The sequence below is a fragment of the Cinclus cinclus genome, chromosome 5, assembly GCF_963662255.1.
Source record: "Cinclus cinclus chromosome 5, bCinCin1.1, whole genome shotgun sequence".
Lineage (NCBI taxonomy): Eukaryota > Metazoa > Chordata > Aves > Passeriformes > Cinclidae > Cinclus > Cinclus cinclus.
In genome coordinates this window covers 67668557-67694457 of record NC_085050.1, presented here as the reverse complement: position 1 = coordinate 67694457, position 25901 = coordinate 67668557, and the positions used below count along the sequence as shown (strand labels likewise).

Below are 25901 nucleotides of genomic sequence, written 5' to 3'. Positions count from 1 at the left end.
TAAAGCATGAAAACACCTGGGACTGCAGTAACTTGCAGCTCTTATGACATAAATGTTAGAAGAATGATTATTATCAAGCCATACTACTTTAACTGAGGGTGTTTAGGAGAAAAAAAAAGCACAAATGAAGACACCACAAGTGTCACTCTCATCACAGTGCAGCCTTCTCCATGCCAGTGTCTGCAGAGACACCAGCAGTTTTGGTTCCTGTTTAGAACACATGTCTAGACAATAAATGCTGAAGAGGATGTGGCTATCAGCATGCTGCCTTTCCACTTATATTATCCAAACTCTTGTGAGAAAAATGCTCATGATGACCATGCACCAGCAGGAGCTTTTCACTCTGAGGAAAACCAAGTAGGCTTCCCATTTTTTTCTAAACATTCTAACTTACTTCCTTTCTAATTCTTGCAGCAGTATTTTCTGCAAGTTGAGACATTTCATCCTGCAGTTTTTTTATCTCTTCTTCCTTTTGTTTCTCCCCAAAGAGTGCCTAGAAGAAAAGTAACAAAATAGAATATGACTGATATTTCCGTGTGATACTAAGAGCACCAAGAGAAAAACCCACACTTGCTCAAAAGACACTTCCTTTTCCTTTTTACTTTGGAGTAGCTGACACTGAGACTCAATAACACTGACACTGAAAACATGTTGCACTAATTGCACATTCTTGTCAGTCAGAACCACACAAACAGTGTCAGTAGATGCCTTGTTCTATTGGGACTTGGAGATTTTGGCTGAGCATGGAATTATACAGAAGAAAGCACATGAACCCAGAGCAAAATTTCCACCTCAATCTCCTACAGAGCAGGGAGAAAACAATGGAAACCACAAAGTATTAACATGTATATGTGTGTATATATATATATATATATATATATATATATATATTAATGTGCATTTTTTTATTCTGTTCATTAATAGAACATATTTTATTTTTTCTTCTGTTAATAAAATTTTCTTTCCAGTTTGAAAAACTCAGGATGTTTAAGCCAGAGCAGTACATTAAGAATTGTCTGCTTTGTTTTGGCCCCTTGAGCCATGCTTTCATATCAGTCTTTTGGGCATAAACGTTACTCTATGATAGTTTAATCACAAATTGTATAGAAAAGTTCCTTTAAGGCTTCTCCACATGTCTAGATTTCTTTGTTGATGACTGCACTTTGCTTGTTTCCTGTGTCTTGTCTTCAACAGTTATAAATTCGTAATAGAACCTTCTTTTTTTCTTCTGACACCAGTATTTGGTAAGAAACTCTGAACTCTTGTCAAAAACTTTGGAAGATTCGTGTTCAGGTACATTGTTATCACTTAGATGACTTTTATCCAGGCACTCAACATATGCTTTGAAGTTTTTACTGTATGAAAAGCCTGAGAATGATGTGTGGTCACATCCCAGTCTGCTCTCTATGCATGACTAATTGTAGCACAACAGACATGAAAGAAGCTAGCTTGTGTATCCTAAATATCCTAATTTCCAGGAAATACCTGATTTTTTTCCAGGTTAGCTTCTTCCAAGAGCTGTATGCAATCCTGGACTTTTGCAACAGCATCATACATCTCATTTTCTAGACTGGCAGACTTGGCCTGAAGTTCTCTGATCTGTTCCTCCAGGGCTACTTTTTCTGCTCTCAGCTGTTCAGCATCCTGAACAGTCACACACAATCTACAAGACAGTAAAAATTTAACAATGTGGTGGCTAATTAGGACACTGATCCATTCAAACTGAGCTATTAGTAAGTACCTATTCATAGATTGCCCAAATTGCATAGTTTTCTGCTTTTATTTGGACAGAGTATTTTGAGTTTGATGATCAATCAAGTCCTAGAAAGAAAAAGAATTATAGGAGTTAACTGAGATATCTAATCTCAGAAGATCCTTAGAAGAATCCCAGTGATATCCTGGGATCCATCACTGAAAATGTTCTGTATTAAACCAGAATAGAACAGCCCCAGAAAAAATAAAGTTTTCCTCTGAGGAGGAAAAGGAATAATTGGATGTGGGCAATGAAGTTGCAGCTATGGTTGTAGAGAAAGAAAAACCACTGGTAATTTCACAACAGCTCAGGAATTCTTAGTGCTTAACTATGATTGTCAGTATTGGCAGGCATGAGAAAGGACAACAGAGCCTCAGAGGGATAGTCAAACATCTCTTTGTATGTTTTTTTTTTTAACATGTTAGGAAGTAACAAAGACAGACATAAAACATACAAAGACAGACAACCCCTCTATTTTTCTAAGAGCCAGAGTATAATTTCTGCATGTATCCTGTTAGTAACACACAGGGAGCTCTCTACCTTATTTCTAACTGTTTTATATTTGACTGCATTTGCTGCAAGCGTTTGTCAGATGCTGTTTCTTTCTCCTGGGCAGATATCCTGTCTTCTTCCTGGAAAGAATGAAAGTATTATCCAGACCTGATCTGAGCTTCCCTGAACAAAAAAAAAATAAAATAAAATAAAATAAAATATATATATATATATACTCATATAAAACAAGCTAGATAACCACTTGCAGTTAATTTAACATCAGCATTCAGAAAATGACTGTCCATTCAGATGCAACAGAATTTATTCCTTTCTCTAGAATACCTTTCTCTCCAATTGGCTCTGAAGCTTCTCTTTCAATGCCATAATTTCTTCAAGCTTAGCATTCGCTACCTGCCCATCTCTTTTGGCTTGCCTGTATATAAAAAAAAAAAACAACAGTTAGTACAGAGGGGAAAAAATGGCTCAATTTAAACTTTGTCACAATAGCTGTGAAGAGCAGAAAAATTCCACGATATTGTTCTTACAGAGTAGAAGAGGTTTTTCCCCTTCTCCTTCTCACTATGTGGCAGAGAGGGAGGAATACCAAATTCCAAAAGTCCTGTGGAAGTTACTTCACAGATTATGAGGAAGGTGTATGCACTGATGGAAGGAGGAGGGCTAGGCAATCAAAAACTCCTAGTGATTCAATAACTCAGGTATAATTAGTCACAGATACATAACAGAGAAGTCTTTTGCAGATTTAGATCTTACTTTTTAAAGCAATAGGACTAGGAATTAAAACAATCATTATACACTTCTGAAGAATTCAGCTGACGTGCTTTGTAATCTGAAGCGTTTCTGTGGGCTGAAGGAGAAGAGGAAATAAAAAGGAATAGTGAATCATGTTAATGACTAGTGGCTCTTCATCCTCAGTAGAAAAGCCTGTTGAAAAAAGCAACCCTCCCACTCCTCTGACTTGGGAACAGAGACACACACAGAGCCTTCACCTGGGGTGTAACCCAATTATTCTGGCTGCACATTAGGCTAAATTTAAAAGCCAGTGACTGATGCTGTCATAAAGTTAAAAGAGAGCAAACATGTATTAGATTAGCTCATGCAAACTGCAGAACCAATAGTCATGAAAGAAGCTGGAAAATATTTCATACTTCTAACAATCAGCTTCAAGCAAGTGTTTATTCTAGAAATACTGATTTTGAATTAAAAGCATAGAAATCAGGCATACTGTTCCTACGTGAAAATTTAAAGAAAAATATAAATAATCCAAGCAATTTGACAGCAAATACTTTATTTCTCAATTAATTGGAAAAGTTAATTTGCTTACAATTTCTTTAAGAAGGAAAAACTACAATAAAAACATTATTCTTGAACACACAGCCTTCCGTGTGGGTCCAAAACTTTGACCTTAGTTCATCTGAAACACTGCATCTTTCTGCTACAAGTAGTACTGTAAATTCAGGAGGACATTAAATTGTCTCCTGCAAAATATTTTAGAAGCGTTCTAAAACAAAATAAAAACTCAAAAGGCAGAATAAGAAGGGTAAAATAAGAAAAACATAACAAAGTCGTAAAAATCAGAATATCTTAAGTATTAAAAATGTATTTTAACAACCAAATTCAGAATCAGATGTGAATCAGAGGTCTGTATTTTACAGGCAACAAATTGATTCTAATGATGCAGCTTTCATTCTTTACTGTACAATACATCTTTAACCTAATCTTGGCAAATTATCTCTGTTTAAGAGCTTTAAGTTTCTGAAATGCAGATCCATGCCCTAGCTCTGCCAAGTTTCTTGACTTGTGTGTTTTATCCAGGCCATACAAACCTAATTTAAACCTCAATTCTCTAACACACAATTTGCTTTTTTTTAATCTACTTTTGCAGTCCTGAGTTAGTACTTTATTACCATAAATCATGCAAAACTATTAAAAACATCCCAAAGGATTACAGTTATCTGGACCATATGCTATATAATCCATGCAGACTACACCTTCATTTTATAGAAGCAACTGGTGAAAAGGTTTCAGACTTCTTGGAGAAACACTGCAACACTTTTTAGGGCTACACAGACCTGTAGCCATTAAGTCTGGGAGTAAAACACTGTGTTTAGGGGTACAAGGACTTTAGGCTGATCTGAGAGGAAGGTGAGCATAGTCGTGTCTGCAATTAGAGATGGACAGTGACTGAACTTCTTGTTTTATTCTCAGTTCATAAATCCACTGCTGAATGAAATACAACTAATTTGACATCAACCATCAGCAGTTAAAAGAGAAAGCAGACACAGTAAACTGGTGTTGAATACACTTCAGCTGTAAACACAAATAATCATGAAATTGTGTCACAGATATTATTTCTCCTTTTGCTTGATATACTTCAGGAATGTAATGAATACTTCTTTGACCTTTAACTTTCACAGAACCTATGGTTTAGAGCTCCTTATTGATAGGGGGTGAAAGCGAATCTTATTAAAAAATTAAAACTTTGAAGCTTGTTTGGACATTCAAATTTCAGAACAGTAATGAGTAACCATGTAACTGGCTTTTTGAGCAAACTGTATTCTAATGAAAGCCTACCTTCAGAATCAATTGTGATGTAATACTGTCATGTTTTTTTCTTTGTAATCAAAGGTCAAATGTTGACTGTTTCAGAGAACAGCTGAACCAAACTACAGGAACTGAAATATGTTACCAGAGCACCAATGATGTCTAACAAACTTCAGAGACAGTTACTGAAACCATTGTAACTATGAGGATGAAACTAGCTTGCACTACAAACAAGACCCATGACACAGCAGCAGGTCAGGAAAAGCTAGAGAAAATATATTAATTATTTTTTTTTTTTAAATCTGCCTTTAAATCTGTTTATACCTCAGTTGTTTTCGTAGCTGCTCTAGCTCCACATCTTGTTCTGTCACAGTTTTCAGAAACTGCTGATTGGTCTGCAAAATAAAGAGGTATTTGTAACATTTTCATTATAGCATTGAAGATATTATAAATGTTACACATGCCTTACACTGGGATAGCAAAGATGACCACAATGGCAGGCAGCATCCAAAATGCACAATATTCTCATTTTCTCCCCTCTCTCCTATTAATTGCTAATGTTACTTTTGGTTTTTTTGACTATTGCTAATTGTTTTTAGGCGCTTCCTAGTTCTGAGATTTCTATTCTGAGTACTAACAGTTCATTTCAAGACCATCACAGAGTTCTCAAAGTAAAAACCCCATCTTGCCCATATTTATTATTTTGGTTTCATTAATATCAACAAAATGTCAGATTAAATGAACTCAGATAATCAATGAGATCTTTCTGCAAATTTCTCCAGTTTACTCCAGTTTTTACTACCCTAAATATTTTAACAACAGCAGTGAACACTCTTGCCTCAATACTGAATCTCATTTCCAGAGCATGCATAAATATGCTGAACAATTCCAACCTGAGCACATCTAGGAAACACAGCTGTTTTACCACAATGAAAAAGTGACTAATTAACATGTCTTCTCACTTCCCAGTTTTCATTTTATTGGTTCAAAAAAGGGCTTGATGCTTCATACCATGACATCTTTATGCCTTTGGTAACAGATGGTACCAAATGTTTTTTTGAATAATGCAAACATATGGATTATCTTTATCTTAAATATAGTCTTAACTCCTCTCTGATGTGGGGAAAAAGATTTCACTGAAAAACAGGAGTAGAATGTTGGGGTAGGTTAGGAGTCTTTTTGCACTGCCAGTATTCAAAACAAACATTCAAAAAAATCATACAGGAATCAAAAACAAAGCTACTCAGTCAAAAACTTCATCCCATCTTTCACCTCAATTTTTTGACCAAAAAAAAAACTACTTAACAGTTTCTATTAAAACTGTTTGTCAGTTTTGGAAGGCCTAGGCTAAAACTTACTAACTGAGAAGCCTCACAGTCTAAGGATGTGGATAAAGCACTGGAAGTTGATTAGAGCTCAGAAAAACATTCATAAAGGTGACAAAGGCAGCAGTACCAAAACAGGAATGGATAAAAATGTACCAGAGCTAGCATAGGCAAGAGGGCATAATTTTAAAAAATGTTTCCTTTGTGAAGACATTTTTGAGTGCATGAAGTACACTAGCCACATACTGTAATTCTGAGTGCAAGCTTAGCACTGAAGTGTAAAAGAAAGAGCTCACATAAAATTAAAAGTTGACCTCTCAACCACCTTGACCTTGTGTCTGGAGTTCAGGAATAAAGTCATCACTGCTTCCTGGTTGCTGGAGAAGTTTGCAAATTTGAGTGATACCAGGCATGTGTGAAGGCTTTTTTTGCTTGTTGTTTTTTTTTTTTTTCTTTTAGGGTCTAGTAAGAAAATAAATAAATTGCTAGTTCACTGTTCAGAAGGTTTTACTCACCATGTGCAGTTGGCGAGTCAGCTGCTGAAAGCCAGTCACTTGATCCTAAAAAGAGAATTCAGACTTCCCTATATTCATTATAGTCACAAAGAGTCAATAATTAGAAAGCTTCATAGTCAACTGAAAACATTTAAAAAAACCCTTACACATGCAGCAGGAAATTCAGTGTGTCTTCATAGATTTCAGCTAGATTATTTTTAGCTGCTGACCTTGCACCCCATAAAATTGGATTTACTACTGAACAATTGATCTAATTTTCCCTGGATCACAAACTGCCTCCTTTCAAAACTCACATGCAGTTACTATCAAAATATGAAAGTACACATGAACAGTGTTTTTAAAGAGCCATACAGACTGCAATGCTACCACAAGCATTTTTGCTAAGCAAAGTAACAGACATGTGCCTGTTAATTGAAAAATGCATGTTATGGACATTTAAATTTGTTCCTTGCCATACGGGATGTCTTGTGCCCATAAAAAGAACAACAACAAAAAAAGCAGATCAGTTAAGTTCCTGAGTCTCTGAAAGTGAACTCTATCATTGTAGGAGAATTAGCACAACTCAGAAAAAACCACCTGCAGCATGCCAGGTGCCTTCAGAGCAGAGAGAGGACTGAAGTATCTTCTAATGGTGTCTTCCAGCAGCCTCAAGGCCAAGGACATGCTGGAAACCTATTCCTGCCACTCCCTTACCACTGCATCCAGTCCTTATGACAACCCCTCTCCTCCTTGCCTTCTGTCAGTTCTAATTCTGCTTGATCTCACCTATTTCTATTTACCTCTGACAGCTGTTTGCTGCCCCTTCATTGAAAGCTGAACCTGAAAGCTGAACTAAAATAAAAGTTTATTTAACTGGAGAGCTGTTACCTCTGGGAGACCAGTAGGATTCACAAATAAAAGGCTGTTTGGCCTTTAGTCATGGTGGCATTAAAATGCACCAAAAATTTAGTTACTAATAGAAAATGGAATCTGGAAGCCCTAAACCCTCCAAGAGCTACCAATACTCTATTCTCTACTGTGTGAGTATGCTATTAGTAACTGACAATACAACACAAGAAATAACCTACTAGAAGAAACAGAAGCAGAAAGCTGAAACCACACAAAGAATCCTCTTAAACTATTCCTTGAAATAATTATGAAACTTGACAAAGTACAACAACTGCACAGACACTTATCCTGTTTCTCAGAAAAGGTCACATTGCCAAGGGGAACTTAATACCACAAAAAAACAAAAATCAGTAAAAAATATTTCCGAGGTGAGCTGCAGCTGTGCCCGTAAGTCAAGTGTGCTTGAAAATAGAGAGGAAATATTAAAGGAATTTGTAGGTTCTCTCCTAGAAATGCATGTAGTAAAGTACATAAATGCATCAAATTTCTATTAGTTCTTCACACACTGAGCATCTTTACATCTGCTCATCAGAGCAGAACAGCTTTTCTAAGTATTCCTTGAAAGGCCTTCCCCAGACTCAGCAGAGGAGAAACAGGCTGCCAAATGCAAGCTCGCATTAGACAAAAACTAGTGAACTTGACTGTTCACCTGCTTACTTCTTTACTGACTAACAGCAGGAAACGGTGACTACTTCCCAGCTACTTAAACACAGGAGAACAGATAAAGAAAGACTTTCACCTCAGAACTCAGAAATCTCAAGCAACTTTTCCAGATATTTTACTGTCCTGAAGATTCCCAACCATGCAATTCAAACAGAGGATTATTTATGTGCACACACATGTTTTGTGTACATATATATATATATATATCTATCTGTGCATATGCAAAGAAAAGGAGAAAAATAGATGAAAATTACATTCTGCTTTTTCCTTTCAGTCATGAGGATGTGTGTTTTAGTCACGTGCTCCTGGTACTGCTGCTGAAGACGATCGTGCTCCTGTGACAACATCTGCCAGCGCTCAACTGCTTGGTCTTTTTCCTAATTTACAGAACAATATTCTATTATAGAACATTTCTCTTCCTCTACCATTGTTTAGAAAGACAGGTCTTAACTTCTATTTTGGAAAAAAATGCCATTACCTATACTTTTTTTGCACATATATTTTTAACTTAAATTCAAGTGCAGAGAAACAGATGCTTGGAAGTTCAAATTCCAGTTTTTTGCCTTTTTGTTTTTTAAGAGATCAAACTTTTACAGGTCTTTAAGGTAGGCCTACAGTATAGATACTATTCAAATACCAAAATTCAGCTGTCAAATCCAACTTAACCATACACAATAATTGATATATTGTAATAAACTGAACAAAATTTGCTCGTATTTTCAGATTAGGTACTATTTTCTATATCCCACACATCTCTCCTCATATCACACATAGTTTTGATTGAAATGACAAGTTACTACAAAAAGCTTGAATTGAACAAAATATTTCATGGAGTTGATGATCATGAATTCAATATGGATCAAGTCAGCTAGGTAAAATTATTGACAAATTAACATTAACATTAAAAAAATATCAATCTAGGAAAGGAGTTTCATCAAGTCCTTAAGTTCAAAAGGGGCACAAAACAGCCTCAAGGAACTCTGGTCAAATGATTCCTGAATCAAGAAATAAAACGGCCTCCCCTAATTTGTCAAGGCACAACAAGAGAAATAAAACAATATAAATGTTTAATCTCACACACTTGCTTTGCCAGCTGTAGTTGCTCTTGAAGGGCTCTCACTACACCTTCATCTGCAGAAATATCAGTTTCCAGATGCACAAAAGGAAGAGCCTCCAGTTGCTTCTCAAGAGGCTCTTTCAACTCTGCATGCAGCCTGAAATTCAAAGAACTAAGTTCAGCAAGGTATTTCTTTAAAAGGGATTTTTTTAACAACTGAAATATACTATACCTTCCACCTGTACATACTACTTCCTTCCAAGTCAAATTTAAATCTATTAAGTTATGTTCTGTAAACAAAATGGACAGTTTGAAATAGCTTGACATCTCGTTCTTTTAGTGGCATGGTAAAATCTCCTATACCTGGTGCTGTAAACTCCTGAATTTACTTAGAAGATTACAAGGATTTCAAGATCCTAAAAGAAAAAAAGCTTTTTAAAGTTTAGAAACCATGAGAAACAGTAATGGCAACATGGCAGTGCAGTTATTTACCTTTCATTTTCCTTGGTGACTTCTTCCAATTTTAGTGTCATCTCACCCATTTGTGCCTGACACAAAGACATGCAAGAGTAAGCACTCATTTAAGTTACACGAACTCTGTCATCCTGTATTTATGACTGACACTGTAAAAGTTGAACAATTTAATTCAGCATAATACAGTAAATTAAAATCAATTGCTTTTTCAAGGCAAGTCACAGGATGCCACTCGAATTTAACAGCTGCCAAGTCCTGTTACACCTCAGCATTTGGAAGTTATTACGGACATTAAACGTAACCTTTGAAATTCTTATGGCTCTTACAGATTGATTTTTAATTAACTCAAGTTTTTAGGGGCAGAGTAGATAACTCATCTTTTATGCTGCAAGCATTTGATGAAGGTTTAGGAATTAACTGAGGAGAAACTCCAGTTATATAAATCAAACTGGCTGTTTTGTTTACTACTGCAAGAAAGCCACAGTGCTTCTGTTGCCTCCTCACATTGATCAAGCTGCAAAAATCTTTCTGATGGACAGATCAAACAAATTAAGTGCATTAAGCCAAAAACAGTGCCTAACTTCTGCATGAAGATCACAAAAATTGCTTTCTGTATGCCATGAGTTTTAAGATCACTGATGTTTTCAGTCATGTTAGGAAGCATTAAAAAGTTTCATTTTGTGTGGCTGAAAGGAGGAGGGTTCCCTTCCACCTCAACCCCCAGGATGACACTGTTGCAATTTGGACAATCTCCCAAGCTTTCCACAGAAAGCTCTCCGTTCATCCCCTGGAGGCAGCCTGCAGTCCAGCAGCTTTGTGAAGCACGACGCAAACCAGTGCCCTACATATTCACACCAATAAATGAAGAGCCACACTGAAGTGTTAGCAAAGGCCATACCTGATAAAGCTGCAGCTGTTGTTTCATTTCCTCCACACGGTTACCATACTCTGTGATTAGAGCTGACAAGCTAAGAAGTTGAAAAACAGGCTCAGAATGAGTTTTGTAAATGCTGAAATGCCCTGATAACAACTAGTTTTAAAGAATTCTTAATCTAGGGGCCAGAACAGAACAGTCACTTTTCTCGAGTTCCAAGCTCGACATCCACCCAAATCAAATGAGCAAATTTAATCACTACTTTTAAATAATGATCACTAACAGCAAGGGTCCTATAGAGCAGAAATAGAACATATAATGGGACACAATAAACTACCATGAATACAATATTAATATTTCATCGATTCACACAGAATGCCAAATATTAAAAGACTAGACTTCATTGCTGCTTTCACATACAACAGTAAAGTGGCCTCTAAGACAATGCAGAACACTGTAGTTCTACTTCTGTACTTTTCCCCTCCTAATATTTTCATAACTGATAGCAATCCTCTGCAAATTCCATACTGAAAGCTAACAAGAAAAGCTAGGTTATTTTGGTAAGAGGGAAATTAATTTCTATTTTCTCTCAGTAAACAGTCTATTTACTGATAGACGACTGTTAGCTGAAGTGTCAAAAAACATTATTAAAAACATTCCCCAATCTCAAAAGACAGCAGTTACATGTGTTACCTAGATCAGCACCATCTTGCCAGAACATTTGTTTATCCTCTCAAAACTCAGACGAGAGAATTCCTTCACTCACCTCTCATACTTTATTTTACAGCTTGTGAAAGCAGAGTCAGTAATTTAATTTACTGAAGAAACACAACACCACCTAAAAACAACTTTTACAGTAACATCCCTACAGACAGGTGTACACAAGACCCAGTTCACCTGGGTATTTACAGTCCTATGAGCACATGACCATTTCCTTCAAATACACTGCAGTATTCCCACTTATCACTTGGAATCAGTTACCTTTGGTCCACTATCCTGGATTCTGATGAGCCATCACCACCAAGGACATGTTCCTGTAATGGAATAAGAATTTATATATTTTATAAATTCATAAATATTGATATATATTCAATTTTATATAATACTTATACATTATTTTAATATATAATTAATAATGCAGTAATATAATATTACTATATAAATATTTATATTATTAATATATTAATAATATAAATTATACTTGATTATTATAATAATGCTAATAATCATTAGTGATTGCACATAAATGTGTGTAGTTTTAAACTTTCATATGAAACACAAAACTGCCTGTACTGTAATCTGTACACAGTATGTCACAGAATCACTTCCAGGTTTGTGTTTTCAAAAACCCTTGACTGCTGTTGCAGTATGAATTTTTTTTTTTTTTCCTGGACCTGCTCTGATCAAAAGCATAATTACATCTGAGGGAAAATCACCTCAAAATAACAATCATGGGTTTCTGTAAGTGCTTGGCTCATTTCCATGCATCTCAGCATCAGGAAAGTGCTGAAGCCATAGCTCCTGCACAAGTTTTCAGACAGGCTTATGGTACCCAGCACAAAAAGCCACCTCAACATGAGACCAATCTCTTAGGAAAGGGAAGTCTATAAAAGTGAAGAAGTGCACTAAATTACAAATCAAGGGATGAATCAGGGATGAAATTTTTAGGAATGCACCAAAAATACCATAATTCATTGTTAGGGCAGGTTGCTTTCTGCTGCTGCTACGCTGTATGATGGACCCAGTACAGACAACACTGAAGTGAGCTGTGCTCCATATCTGGAAAGTTATTTATCACAAAACATCATCAGAAAAAGTCTTACTGCTTCCATTCCTTAGTTCACATACCTGCTCAGCAGTAATTTTCTGAACCTCATTGGTTTCATAGTGTCCAAGTGCCATTTTTAGCTTCTGGTCTGAAAAACACCATGTTTGAGAACCATGGCTATAACACAGGCCTCCATCTACATAAACAGCAGCCAGAAATATGTTTAACAATACAATGCTTCAAGGAAAAAAAAAAAAAAAAAAAAAGCAGCTGCTAAAATTCTTCTATGTAGCACAACTGTTTTAAAAAAAATAAAACAGAACTTGAAAAAACCTACAGCAACTGTAATGATATTAACAATAATAACAATAATAACAATAACAATAATAATAATAATAATAATAATAATAATAATAATAATAATAATAATAATAAGTTCCATTCCTTTCATATTCTATTTTCTTTAAGAAATATTTTCGTTCTATTTTATAATAATCTGAGTAACAGTTTTATAACTGGAATGGGTAACAAAGAAGAAAAAAAAAAGTTCGGAATGCAAAGGTATTTGATATTTTGATTTAAACAATTTCTTGCCCATTTTTCTTGATAAACGTCCCATGGCTCTTTTACTAGTTCTAAACTTCTAAAGGAGCATAGAGGGAAAAGACAGCGGGGATAGAAAGGAGGTAACAGCAAAGGAATGCCAGGAAACAGGAAAGGGAAAGTTGCAACTAGAGAAGCATTCATACAAAAACGCCATGTGTTTTTGGCCCTTACCCTCATCAGCAGCTTTCCATTACTGGTGTTCAGCTAACTAAAAGTACCACCCATGCTGTTCAGCGAACACTGGGAAAGCTACGGAACATAAACCCTCACAGCCACCGAAAATAAACCCACACTGCCAACACTCACCTGGCCGCGCCGTGCTCCCAGCTTTCCCCAAGCAAACTCCACGGATCCCCGTGGAAAATCCGCCGGAGCGGAGCGGAGCGGAGGCAGCAGGGGCAGGGCAGGACGCGAGAGCTGCGCTCCCTGCCCGCAGCCCGGGGCCGGCACCGCCGCTCGGGAAGGAGGAAGGAGGAAGGAGGAAGAGGGAAGGAGGAAGGACACAGCCCCGGCAGCAGCGCAGCCACGGCCGCCCCCAGAGCCCCGCGGCGGAGCCTCACAAGCGGGCCCGGCCGCTGCCGCCCGCCCTCCTTCCCTCAGCGCCGGGCTCGGCAGCGCCGCCTCCGTCACGTCACGGGAGGAGCGGACATGGCGCAACCCTGAGGCCTGAGGAAGGGGCCTCGTTCAACTTTCCGTGAGGGGATTGTGGGTTAAAGATCGGCGCTGAGGGGTTCGGACTTTCCTCAAGGGAAAAAAAAAAAAAAAAAAAGTCAGTTTGTGGCCGGAGTAGCAGAGCGGGGAAGCGGGAGCCCTCTGGGAGCTGCAGCCGGGCGGGGACCGGCCGCTCCTCCCAGGGAACCAGCGACGGGAGGAGAGGACACATCTGGAGAGGGTCAGGTTGGACTTCAGGAATAATTCCTTTGTAGAAAGGGTGGTTAGACTTTGGCACGAGCTGCCCAAGGAGTTGGTGGGGTCGTCCCTGGAGGTGTTAAGGAAAGGCTGATTTACAATGACGGCGAATGAAAGCTTTCGCGAGTTGCTTCATTTTCTTCAGTCTCAGGCGTTCAAGGTTTTCCCCTCAGTCTGTTTTTCTGATGTTACCAGATCTTCTAAATTCATGTAGTGGAAACTGTTTTGTTTGTCCGTTCTCTTGATAAATACTTCTCGTGGTTTTGGAAGGCACTTATTTAGATATATGTTTGAAAAGCCTTAAGCTTAATAAGGCTTCAGAGTAATTTGTAACCCTGGGGGTATAAAAACGCTGAGAAACAGCATTTATGGAACTATTTGTTTAGTTTTTTTTGCAAAGCTAATTTGTTTCAGATCTGATGTCTAAAAAACATGATTTGATAATTGACTTTATACCAAAGTGTATTTTTTTTATTGTTTGTTTTTGTTTTTGTTTTCCCCTGGGCAACCACACGACAATTCCTGCGGAGATGGAATCAGATCTTTTTTTGACAGAACTTTCCTTTGTCATGTGTGTAGCATCCGAAGATGGAATTTAGAATTAAACACACGTGGGATGCTTTGCCCGTGAGCCATGACCCGGTGAGGATTGGGCTGAGGCCGGATAATGCAGGACTGCTGATGGAAGTTCATGCTCCTTTCTTCAATGACCCTCCAGCACCACCCGGAGAGCCAGGGAAACCTTTTGGTGGACTGTGGGACTATGAGGGTAAGTGCAGCTCCTCTCCTGCGAATATATCCAATTTATTATATCCAATTTATGTAGACACTGATGTTCCTCTGTATTTGATATGCCTGGTCTTATTTTCAAGAGGCTGTAATGTGTTTTTTGTTTAAAAAAAAACAAAAAAAAAACACCACCAAAAACCACAAAAACAAACAAACAAAACAAACCAACCAAACAAAGAAAAACCACAAAATAACAAAAAACCAGAATCTCAGTGATCTAGGTTGGTTTCAATAATTTTGAAGTTGACTTCCTGATCCTGTCAATAGTATGTGTACTCGAACTTAGTTTTTGGGTTACTGATATAACTTGTGAATTATCAGAGGCTTGACATGTTTGAATAGCAAAGTAATTTTGTGGCATATATGTATTTAAATGTCCTTGCGGAAAGAGAAGTGAAATCCTAAAAATAGCTTCTGTTTTGCTTTAAGAAGTGTTTTAATCGTTTTTTTCCAAAGTTCCTTTGAGGAATAGGAAGGTGTGAAACAGAAATTGCACCTCATGAATTGCAGTTCAAAACTGTACCCAAATGGAATGGGGAAAATTCTCATAGTAGTGCTGGGTATTTTCTGCTTTTGTGTCCATACTGTCACTTTCACCCATTGCTTTGAGTAATGCAAGAATTGAATATTTCTAGCAATTCTTTACTTCCTGATTATTGAGCTATTCTGATTCAAGCTCTACTAAAACGGTATTAGCACCTCTTTGATGTGATTATAGCAAATATACTTAAGTAAAAATAAGTAAAGAGAGCAGTCATATCATAATTCTAACTAAATTTTTCTGATAATGTCATTGCTGTGAGAAGCACCATTGTAGTTCTACTTTGTATTCCTGAAATGTGATTCAAATGTAACATGTGGCTTTCAAGTTCACCTGGAACAGTAATCCCTTGTCCAAAACATCCATCTGCAGGGAAATACCATTTAAGAGCTAAATGCTTTCTTATTATTTCTGAGATTGGACAGATGTTTTAGTTATGGGGTATGTGCCCTGCTCTGATGTATGATCCTCTTTCCCTTATTTTCATGCTGCATCAAGGTATTTTCAAAACTGGAATTGGTAAACTAATACAGTTAGTGCAGTATTTTATAAAGCTCTTTGTGATCATAGCAATTAAAAATAAGAGCTCCTAAAGTTGGAATTGTGGCACAACTTTTTGAATATTTGGGTTATAGTTACTGTGTACATGTCAGTAGCAAGTCATGCTCTGGCATGGCACAGGCCAAAACCCATGAAAATTGTAGTTGTAGTAATGGGATATGAAGATCTCAGGACATTACTATAATATGAATAATTTGTAATTTATATTATAATAATGTATAATTTATATTTATAATATAAAATTGAAGTTAATATAAAATACTGACAGTTTGTTTTTATGTTGATTTTTGTTTGTTTTGTTTATTTTTTGTTTAATTTTGGTCTCTGTGTGTTTTTTTTCAGTTGTAGAAGCATTCTTTCTGAGTGACAGAACTGAGCAGTATTTAGAAGTCGAGCTTTGTCCGTAAGTACAGCTCTGAAAAAGTCCTGAAAGTTAATTTACAGTTGCAGAAATTGTGTCAGTATGGGGAATGTACATATTTGTAGCAGTATAATGCACTAATAACTTGACATAATTTTAGGAAAAAATTATGTGCTCTGATTCTTTGACAGTCATGGGCAGTACTTACTGCTGCTGCTTTCTGGCAGAAGAAAAGCATGGAAAGTAAGTGGTCAAGCACATTCATAATGATTTTGATTTACCTACTTTCTGATCAGAAGATGGCCAATACTTTTTCTCTTTTAACAGGAAGAACTTCCTTTGGAGTTTGAGGTGACCAGAACGAAAACCAAATGGGAGGGTAAAGCTCTTCTTCCTTGGAGTTATTTTCCACCATGCACTGACAAGTTCAATGCGTTTGCAATTCATGGCTCAGGAGCAGAGAGGAAATACGAAGCACTTTATCCCGTGCCTCCACACCAACTGCAGGAAGGACAGGAGCCAGATTTGTAAGCATTAAATGAGCTCTTTTGTAAGATGGTTGCACTGTTGTTGCAATACTTAAAGGTAATCTGGTTTTTGGATTGAGTGCCCCTAGTATTTTTAGTATAGTACTTAGCTCTGGGTCTGCTGGTGCTGTTCTTTGTATGAAGCACTGTGGCACTGTAATAAAGTGTTTGGTTTCCATGTTAGGTGCATAGAAGATATGCATCATCTTCTATGCATTCAGTACCATTGGTATCTGCTTTTATCACCTTCCTCGTCTAAATCATGGGTAGGTTGTTCTACTTTTCCTTCTTGACTTCAGCTCCTCCTGAAGTGCCATTTAGAGGTAATGTCACCAGATCCATTTCCAGTACATCTCTTCTGCTCCTCCCCTGCTCTTCTAAAAGCTTTCACCTCTACAGATGCTTCCATGTTATGGAAGAAATTGATAAGGCAGACTAAACTAAAAAAAATATAATTAAAGGATACCCAGTATCAATAGAGAAAAAACAAAACAGAATTTTGATATTTAAATTGTGCTTTGGGCCTGTTTATTTTCTTTGGCCTTGAGGCTGAGATGATCTAATAAAACCTGTTTCTGCTGGGCATTTAATATAAATGAACCAGCTCTAGAGGACACCCTAAAGTGTGAGAGGACAGATTGTAAGAGAACAGAGCTGGTGCTGAAGGCAGAATCTCGTCCATGATAAATTGCAGCTGTACTAATTACCAAGGAGTGGGAACAACCTTTGCCCTTAACTGGGCACAGCTCTGTTCAGTGAGGATGGGGTTATAAAAGAGTGGGTTAGGTGTATGAGTGGCTGACAATATTACAGTTCTTATAAAACTTGTCGCACAACATACAGTGATGGTGAGGTAGGGGAAATTTTAGGTAAACCACTCTTTAAATTAGCTTCCGTGACTGTGCATTTAAAAAAGTCCTGAGCTGTTGTTAATAAAACGTATTATCAGTGTTCTATGATAAATGGATATTTTTATTTCTCTGTATTAAACTGGAGAATGGCTGTAATACCTTTCAGGAAGGAGTTCTTTCAATAGTATCCCTTTCAAAAAGAAAAACCTTGTCTTTTTCAAGTGTTGGCAACAGATGAAATTATGTGTAGAGACTGTTCGTTGCTGCTTTCATTATTCTCAGTTTGTCTTTGCTCTTAAGGATTAATACAAAAGTTAGGACTTTGTTTATTTCTCTTTTGTTTGCAGTCATCGTTTGGAATTTTTCAAAGGCTTGAACCTGAAGGAACTAACAGGAGAAGACTGGAATCAGCCTGAATCAGATATATGGAAATCTCTCACTGAGTGAATGGGTTGAAGCATAAATTTTTGTCGTGTTGAAGTTGGCTGGAGCTGTATGGAAACAATTTCCTCGTTCAGAGTAGAGTTTGTAGATGCCAGATTAGCAAGGCTTTCCTTGCCACCGAAATCACGGGTCAGTCTGAAAATCAACTGCAAGGCGTGTGTGGAATTGCTGATTCTAAATGTATGAATGGCTTGTGTTTCAATCCATCAGGGTGTGGAGTTTTCCATCTGTGCAAGAGATGAATCTGCTGCTGCCAGTGAAGGAGGAGAAACGTGCTAAAATTGTAGCTATGTTTTGTGAGAGCTCTGAAGTCAGACAAGGCCAATACCTGGATTGAAGTCTTTTGGTTTCTGATAGCTGCTGCATTTCTGCTGTATTTTCACTGCTGCTTGTTTGTTGACTGCTGAATGAGATCCTTACGTGCCTAGATTTTTTGCTTACAGTCAGGAGGAAGAATGCCTCATTCAGGAACAGAGAAGGCTGTAGCTATCATGGGTTTTGGAGGCTCAGTACCTGCCCTGCAGGAGGTGTAACACAGCCCTTTCCTGTATGTTCCTGTGCCTGGAGTTTTCCCTTGCTTAATGCTGAAGGGGCAAATTATTCTGTCTTAGAGACTCTGTGTGGAGTTTCTAATGGTGTTGAGGTGCAGAGGATAGACTTCCAAAAGTCTATCCTCTTTATGTATTTTATGTATTTCAGGTGAATTTTCTGGGACAAATCATGCTTAGTAAAATCTTCTGGTATAGTTGTGTGCGTGCAGAAGCGGGCTTTGTTCTAAGACTTACCACATCACTTTAAGAATTCATCTCATATATCTGAGAATCTTTTTTGCATGCTACTGAGGGCTGGAGATACTCTAGGTGTGTATTTTCTATGTATGGGCATGAGTCATTTTAGTAATAGTATTCTTAGGTGGCAGCATCTAATCTGTGAACCCTCACAAGATTTACAAGTTATATGTTCCTTTTTCTTGTCTAGCATAGCAGTTGCTGCTTGGCTGTGGCTGCTGATTTAATCTTATATAAATTAGCTTGCCCAATAACCAGATCCTTGCTAGTATGCAGTAATAAACACATTCTGGTGGTCCTATTTTCTTTTCTTTCAGCTTAAGTTTAGCTCTAAGTTCTGCCTGAGAAGCAAAGAAGGTGGCACTACCCCACTTTTGTGAAGAACATCTCAGTGTGGTTAATATCTGAGACAGAATGTTAGTTCACAGTTTTTGTTTAGCTTTGCATTCCCTCTTTGTACTTCCAGTTTGATGGAGCTGTGCTTTCAAATTTGAAGGTACTAGGCTTTTTCTGTGGCAGACTTTGGCTTGTCAGTGAACTCAGCCATCCAATTACTTTTGCTCTGTTTCAATTAGACAAAATAGGTTCCTTGATGTAAAGTGCCATCTGTTGAAAATTGTAAGTATTTTACATTCAGTTGTTTGTTTCTATTCTACCTTCTGTCCATGTACGGTTTTCTAAAGAATGACATCAGTCTGAAATATTGAATAATTCAATAAATGTTGATTAAAGTATCATCTAGACATTGACATCTCAAAGCTCTTTGAAACTTTTAGTCAAAACCAAAATGGCATTTTGCAAAACTTGTCGACTTTATTTTGCAGAAGTTTGTCAAAAAAGTGTGTGCAAAGATTCAAAATGGGTGTGCTGCTTTTTTCACAAAGGTAGTTTTCATATGAGGAATGAAAGCGTTTTCATTTTATAATAATAAACAGATTTTTTTTTAAATTCATCTCATGTTTGTTCCTACTTCAAACTGACTGCTTCAGATTTTGTGTTGGGTGTAAATTATGAACTTGGAGGGAAATAGATTCCTTTCCGTAAAGAAGTGATTTTAAAGTAAAACCATTGTCTTTGCAGTACAAAATGCAATGCTAGGTGTTCCAGAAAATGGAAATTCTCATCTAGACTTTAATCAAGGCCTGTGCTACTCCATGCTGCCATTATTTGGTTCACCTGTGTGTTTCTGAGCTTTAAGTGTCTGTTTGAACTGTAAGTATGGGGGCCTGTCTTTCCTGAACTCTTTTTTTTGATGGCAGGAGGAAAATGACAAAGTTCTGCATGATAGTGATAGTATGTTTATTACTTGTGAACTTAAACATGAGAACCAGGACTGTACATTGGCTCAATCCTCTTTATGATGCCAGTGAATCTCTTCAGAGTTGGTGTTTGAAAACATCTTGTGTTTGCACTCCCAAAGACCTTGTTCTTTATGCTTCTTGCCACTAGGTGGAAGAAGAAGGTTGTCTAAACTGTGCCTTGGTGCTGCCAGCATAGTAGTTATCCTTAACCAGATCCATTCCTTCTTGCTGTATCCTCGATTTTAGAAAAAGGATATTTCAGTCAAGCTGATGGTGGCTTATTTGGTTTATTTGAGACATCTTGTCATGCTGTGTAGTTACAATTCTAATGTTTGCTTTCCTGCAGGGCTATTTTCAAAAACAATTTTTGAGACAAAATCAACCGAAGATAAGTTCCACGAGGTGTCAGTCAGGCTGTAGTGTGAAAGTAGTTTTGTGATGTTTGGATGATTTAAATGTTACTCTGGATTTTATTTTTTTGGCAAGTCTCTGGCAAACTCTCCAAAAAAGGCTGTTTTGTTTTCTAAAGGAATTTCTTTCTTTTCATACAGCTTGATTTGTGAGAGGTGGTGCACCCCTTCAAGGGTGAGGCCTCAGGGGTTCAAACAACCTTCAGTGAAGTTTGGTGAAATAACGTAAAAACCGTGGTTTGAGAGGGACAGAAAATTAATTTCCTTCAATACAGAAATGCAAAAAAAAAAAAAAATTAATATAAAGAAAACTTGAGTGATAATGTGTGCTACTGGTAGACGTGATTTGTGCCTTAAATACAAAGCTGGAGCAACTTAGGCTGTCAGGTGTAACATCTAATATTTCATGTAATGATCCTGCACAGTGGGTTTTTTTTTTTTTTTGGATGCAAAAGCTCTTAACAGGAGTAAAATTTTGCTTATGTCTTTGTATTCTTTTAAATGTTTTGTTTTTTTTTTTTTCCCCTCATATGTTAGGTCAGATATTAGATCTAGGAAGTTCTAATTTCACTCAGGACTATATATATTTTGACTGCTATGGCTGATACAGCTACTGCATTATCTGTTGTAGTTATTTGATACATGAGTGAGTTAATATTTGTACTGTGCAGCACCATGATGATAAGCTACTGCTGAATGTGGTGTAAGTACTCTGTTGCATGCAGTTCCTTTTTTTCCAGGCTGTTTTGTGCCTCTGAAAGGCACAGCACAGAATGTTTTGCTGTGTTTTAAATTCTGACCATGTAAAAATCCTTTTGAAATGTGAATGGCACAGTGTGTAATTTGCTGCACATAAAATTTAAAAGTATTCTTTCCTGGTAGCAGAGCAGTCTCTAAAGTAGAATTCATTGCATTTAATTATGGTACATTTAGAATAATGCTGCTGAAATTTGATAGTTAACCTGCATTTATTTAGTCGGTGATTGTTTTTGCTTTTGGTGAGTGCTGTAGTTTGCTGCAGTGTCTCTGAGCAGTGCTTCAGCAAAAGTACAGGGAAGTCCTTTAAACCTGATTTATTTGCACAGGTTGTATAAATAGCTGTGCCCGTGCTCATACAAACAGCCTCAGTGAGATCAATCCAACACTTACCATAAACTGTATTGCAGTTATGGCTTTTTCCATCTACTTGTCTGTCTGTCGAAATTAGTATTGTCAGGAGAATTTGGTTCTATCCAAGCTTGGTGCTGCTTGTTTGCATTATTTTGTTTCTAAACAAGTAGAAGCCTTGGCTGCAGGGGGTCTGTGGGTGGATTTGCACTGTTTGTATCTGCACTGGCTATGAACATATTGAAATATATGCCTGTTTCATTTTCAGGAATTATGCTGTAGACTATCATGAAGTATGTGTGTGAATACTCTCTGCCAATTATGTAGTGTAGTTGAAAATACAAATGCATTTTTAAATCTGATAGACCAGAACTGACTAAATAGTGTTTAAATAGCTGGAGTAAACGTTACTGAAGTAAAATTAAATCACTATGTCCTCCCTGCTGTTTTAAAACCAACCCAGCCAGACTAGTCCAGTGGCTTTCTTGGAATATGGAACAGATTCTTGTAGGGGGTAAAAAGGAGTTTTCACATGTTACCTTTTAAAAATACAGAAGTTCCCTCCGTAGAGCACATTTGTTGCCAATTTAATCTTGTTTTGAGTTAGTTCTCTTGAACTCAGTCTCTGCAGGCAATGAAATTTATATCTTGGTGCCAGTAGTAGCTGTCATAAAATTATTCATCTCTAATTCTAGGCAATGTAATTGGTTCACTTCTTACTGCTGAGTTTGCTTCCTTCAGCAAATGAAACAGTTTGGAAACTGGTACTTTCTTAGTGCTTTATCACTTATACAAGCCATGGCATTTATATTTAATTGTGTCAGGGACTTTAAAGAACTGGTTCTTGTTTTACAATTGCATATTACTTTCCTAGATGTTAACAGCGTGGGCTGTAACCTCTTATGCCAAGTATCTTCTTTAAATCTTTTTAATTTTGGCAAATTATTTAGTGGTTTCAAAGGAAGGCTAGTTCACGATGTCAGAAGGCAAAACTGTGGTCTTGTACCTCCTTAAATGGTTATGACTTCTAGAATGAAATGTTGAGACTTGGTGAGAGGTCCATATTGTCAGGAATCTTTTGTAATTTCTGTGAAACAGCTTTTCAGAAGCTTCAGAAGAGTGCAGCTGGAGAGGTGAATTCTCTGCAGCTTCTGCTGAGAGTGGGACTCCACCCCTGGCAGGTGGAATTGCCAGGGTTTGACTTGTTCAGTGGGAAGTGTTCTTTCTGCCTGGCAGGACAGGTGATGTGCTGGGGAATGCCCTTTGACTGGGAGCACCTGCTGTTAAGGCTGTGGCTGTCTTCAGCCATGCTCGAGCAGAGGAAGGTGATATTTCCCTGAACACTGCTGCCACTGTGTGCTTGAGAAGGTTCTGTGGACTCAGTGGGAGACTGACTGGAAAAGGTACATGGAAAAAAGATGAAGTGATGGGTTTGAAGTATATAAAACCAGTTTAAAGAAATCCTCTCAGCATAAAATAATTTGAGTTTGGGAGTGTGATAGAATAAGTATGTGCTCTCTCTCACTCTTTTTTTTTTTTTAGGCATCTACCTATGTAAAAAGGTCACTGTGCTGGATGGATTGCTGGCTGGCAACACTGCAGCTATTCATGTAGTTGGAAACCCACTTGAAGGAATCTTTTTGTAATTCCCTGCTGATGTTCTCAAAAATCTCTTGCTGAGCAAAGGTAGTGAGAAGTAGAAGAAAGCTGCCACAATTCAGGAAATTGAGAAGCTCAGACTTTGCTGTTGTGGGCTAAGTGTGAAGCATAAATGAGGGGATGGGAAATGTCCACGAGTCTTGCTGGTAACAGGTTCATTGTCTTCATTCTCTCTGTAAGGTGAAGTAAGAGTACAGCATAAATCATAGAATTGTTCAGGTTGGAAAAGACCTCTTAGGTTGAGTCCAGCTGTTAACCTAACACTGCCATATTCACCACTAACCCATGTCCCCAGGTGCCACATCCACACATTTTTTGAACACTTCTAGGGGTGGTGGTGATTCCACTGCTTCCCTGGACAGCATATTCCAGTTTCTTGAACTGGACAGGCAGGTGTGGTTCCTGTCTGATCACCCTTTCAGTGAAGTTCACATGATACGTGTTGTTCAGTGGAGTGCAGGGTCATATAATCATGGGCTAGAAACTAAGTATAAAATGTATAAAGCTGCAGAGTACTTGATCACCTCTGAACTCTTTGAGTAGTTGAGGCAACAATGCCTTTCTATGCTCCTTTATATTCTTGGATGGATTCCCTTCAATCCCCTTTGCAGGCTCTTTTGTCCTGAAGACAATGGGTGAAGTGCTACCAGCCTGTATATCACAAATCACTGTTCAAACTACCATCAATCATTTTTCTTTATGTTCTTAAACAGGTCTGACTATCTTATTTGTGTTTTTAATATGTTGATAAAATCTGTGTACAGAGGAAGAATCTAGACTTCCTTGCAGGGATCTCATACATTAAACTCTGTCAGATTATTGTAGTAATACTGTGCTTTGAGTAGGAAGTGGGGACTATATTTTATCTGTTCAGATATTATTGATGAGGTGGTCATTAATGAAGTCTTTGGCATGAAAGATGGTTTTAGATTTTAAGTGCAGGCTGCTGCCTAAAAGGAAACATCTTTATCTTGCCAGTGCTTTTGGCTTGACCTATCTTTGTGAGCTCACAGTGGAATTTTTCAAGTTACAAAGTAAGCTGTTATAGACAAGGGCAATTTTTAAAATATACTGGAATATCCTTTAGACCTGAGTCCATGTCCACATCCTGCATCCCTCAAGTGTCAGGACTTACTGAGATTTAACATTCAGCATTGGAAAAGAATGTGTGAGCTAATGAGAAATAGATTTTTTTTTTTTATTATTTCTGCACCTGTTTAGGTATAATAGAGAAGTAAATGGACTGCTTTCCATATCAGTTAGTCTGTGTATTTGGTGCCTGTGTGAGGCCCTCCAGATTAATTAGCAGGTTTAGTAAATGATACAGGAAAGACTAATCACATTCTGCATGTGCTAGCTTCAGAGTGCCAAGTCTTTACTTTCATCCTCCTGAGTCTACAATGCCTGAAGGGCTTTAAGTCCTGATGGCCTGGCTTATAAGATGTGCAATTTATCTGTTAAAATGAGGGCTATTACACACATTCTGTGTCACATGCACTGACTGACTGATTTTGTGTTCCCTGTAATGTCATATGCTGAGTAAATAACCTCTTTGGTTATTAACACCTTCTCCCTCTATGAAACATAGATGTGTTCTGAAAGCCCTGTGTAGTTTTCAACAATGTCTATTTTTTTCCTGATTACCAAGACCACAAAAACCTCCTTAGAGAAGACCTTTGTCCAAAGATCTATGCAACTTTTCTCCTGTCTTTAGCTTGTATATCAACACTTATATCTCAAAATGTTGGTTTAGCCAATACAGCCCTTAGAAATTGTATTTCAGTCAGAGGAATTCTCTGCTCCATATAAACTTAATGAAACATCTGGGGTTTGTTTTTTTTTTTTTCCCCTCCGCTTGTGGAAAGATCATTTAATTAAAAATTGATAGTGCTACTTTGCTACTTGACAAATGTGATGATTTCTTTAAACTGTTAAATATACTGCCAATAAAATTAGTCATTTCTAAGTATGAGTTATGGCTAGTATATTAGAACTACTAATTGCCTAGTTTTTCAGCTGATGTAATGAATCTGATTATGGTCATGAAGTCTGGATTGTTTAAAATGCAGGCATTATGCAAGATGAGTTTTTTGGTTTTCAGTGGCAGGAGACACTTTAGTGAATGAGTCAAAAGTAAGGAATGTTTTTCCATTGCTTCTTCAAAGATGAAGATTTGAAAGTTAGTGTTAAACTGCCTCTGGGTTTTCTGGCTTAGCTGTGATGTTCCCTAAGCCGTATCAAGAGTAGAATTAATTGTGGATGATTGTGTGTGTCTCTTCAGCATCTAATTAGAACATCCTAATTAAAAGCTGTTTTGTGAAGCTTGGTTTCCACTGGATTTGTGTTCCATGTTCCCTGAGCCTTTCTACTGCATTAGAAATCACCTGCGAATCTCAGGTCTTGTTAGAAGAGTTTGTAATTACTGTCAGACTCTGATTTTGTTAAGTATCCATCATCAACTTCACACAAATGGAGACAACAAGAGTATTTTGAGATTTTTTTAAAGAATAACTTCCTTTGCTTGTGTGCATATTGTCACCTTTCAGTACACTCTATGTGCTTGCATTTGATATCTTAGCAGGTTTTTTGAAGCAGAAGATAGATAGTGTGAGGCTTTTCACATTTGCTTAAGCTCCGTTAGCACTGGAATGGAAGGCTATTTTCATACCTCCTGGT

The 25901-nt window shown here is 37.5% G+C and overlaps 2 protein-coding genes across 7 annotated transcripts in view; one reads left to right on the top strand and one right to left on the bottom strand.

The window, feature by feature from the left end:
* The window catches only part of SCLT1 (sodium channel and clathrin linker 1), a 29145-nt gene extending 15735 nt beyond the window's left edge, over positions 1-13410 (bottom strand). Inside the window, exons 1-13 of one of the 2 annotated variants that reach the window (XM_062493121.1) lie at positions 13284-13410; positions 12452-12519; positions 11585-11637; positions 10628-10697; positions 9748-9803; positions 9280-9412; positions 8453-8575; positions 6648-6692; positions 5132-5202; positions 2588-2678; positions 2294-2385; positions 1486-1663; positions 395-493 (exon numbers count right to left, since the gene is read on the bottom strand). In XM_062493121.1, the coding sequence (XP_062349105.1) occupies positions 395-493; positions 1486-1663; positions 2294-2385; positions 2588-2678; positions 5132-5202; positions 6648-6692; positions 8453-8575; positions 9280-9412; positions 9748-9803; positions 10628-10697; positions 11585-11637; positions 12452-12505 (1065 nt within the window). In that variant the 5' untranslated portion in view covers positions 12506-12519; positions 13284-13410. The remainder of the gene's footprint in view (positions 1-394; positions 494-1485; positions 1664-2293; positions 2386-2587; positions 2679-5131; positions 5203-6647; positions 6693-8452; positions 8576-9279; positions 9413-9747; positions 9804-10627; positions 10698-11584; positions 11638-12451; positions 12520-13283) is intronic. The other variant, XM_062493122.1, reaches the window with a different exon arrangement.
* On the top strand, positions 11048-25191 carry C5H4orf33 (chromosome 5 C4orf33 homolog). 5 transcript variants are annotated; one of them, XM_062493125.1, is made up of 6 exons: positions 11048-11062; positions 14475-14655; positions 16120-16180; positions 16330-16381; positions 16466-16665; positions 17864-19700. In XM_062493125.1, exons 1-6 carry the CDS (start codon positions 11048-11050, stop codon positions 17961-17963), a joined length of 609 nt encoding a protein of 202 aa, XP_062349109.1. In that variant the 3' UTR covers positions 17964-19700. The 5 variants fall into 5 exon arrangements, 3 of the variants coding, with proteins under 3 accessions (XP_062349109.1, XP_062349108.1, XP_062349107.1); XM_062493124.1 differs by lacking the exon at positions 11048-11062 and adding an exon at positions 13735-13869 and having other exon boundaries at positions 14466-14655; XM_062493123.1 differs by lacking the exon at positions 11048-11062 and adding an exon at positions 13740-13874 and having other exon boundaries at positions 14466-14655.
* The last annotated feature ends 710 nt before the right edge of the window (positions 25192-25901 follow it).

Coding starts and splice junctions, on each gene's coding strand:
- C5H4orf33 (XM_062493125.1), top strand. Junction 14,656..16,119: donor TGGACTGTGGGACTATGAGG/GTAAGTGCAGCT, acceptor GTTTTTTTTCAG/TTGTAGAAGCATTCTTTCTG. Junction 16,666..17,863: donor GAAGGACAGGAGCCAGATTT/GTAAGCATTAAA, acceptor TTTTGTTTGCAG/TCATCGTTTGGAATTTTTCA.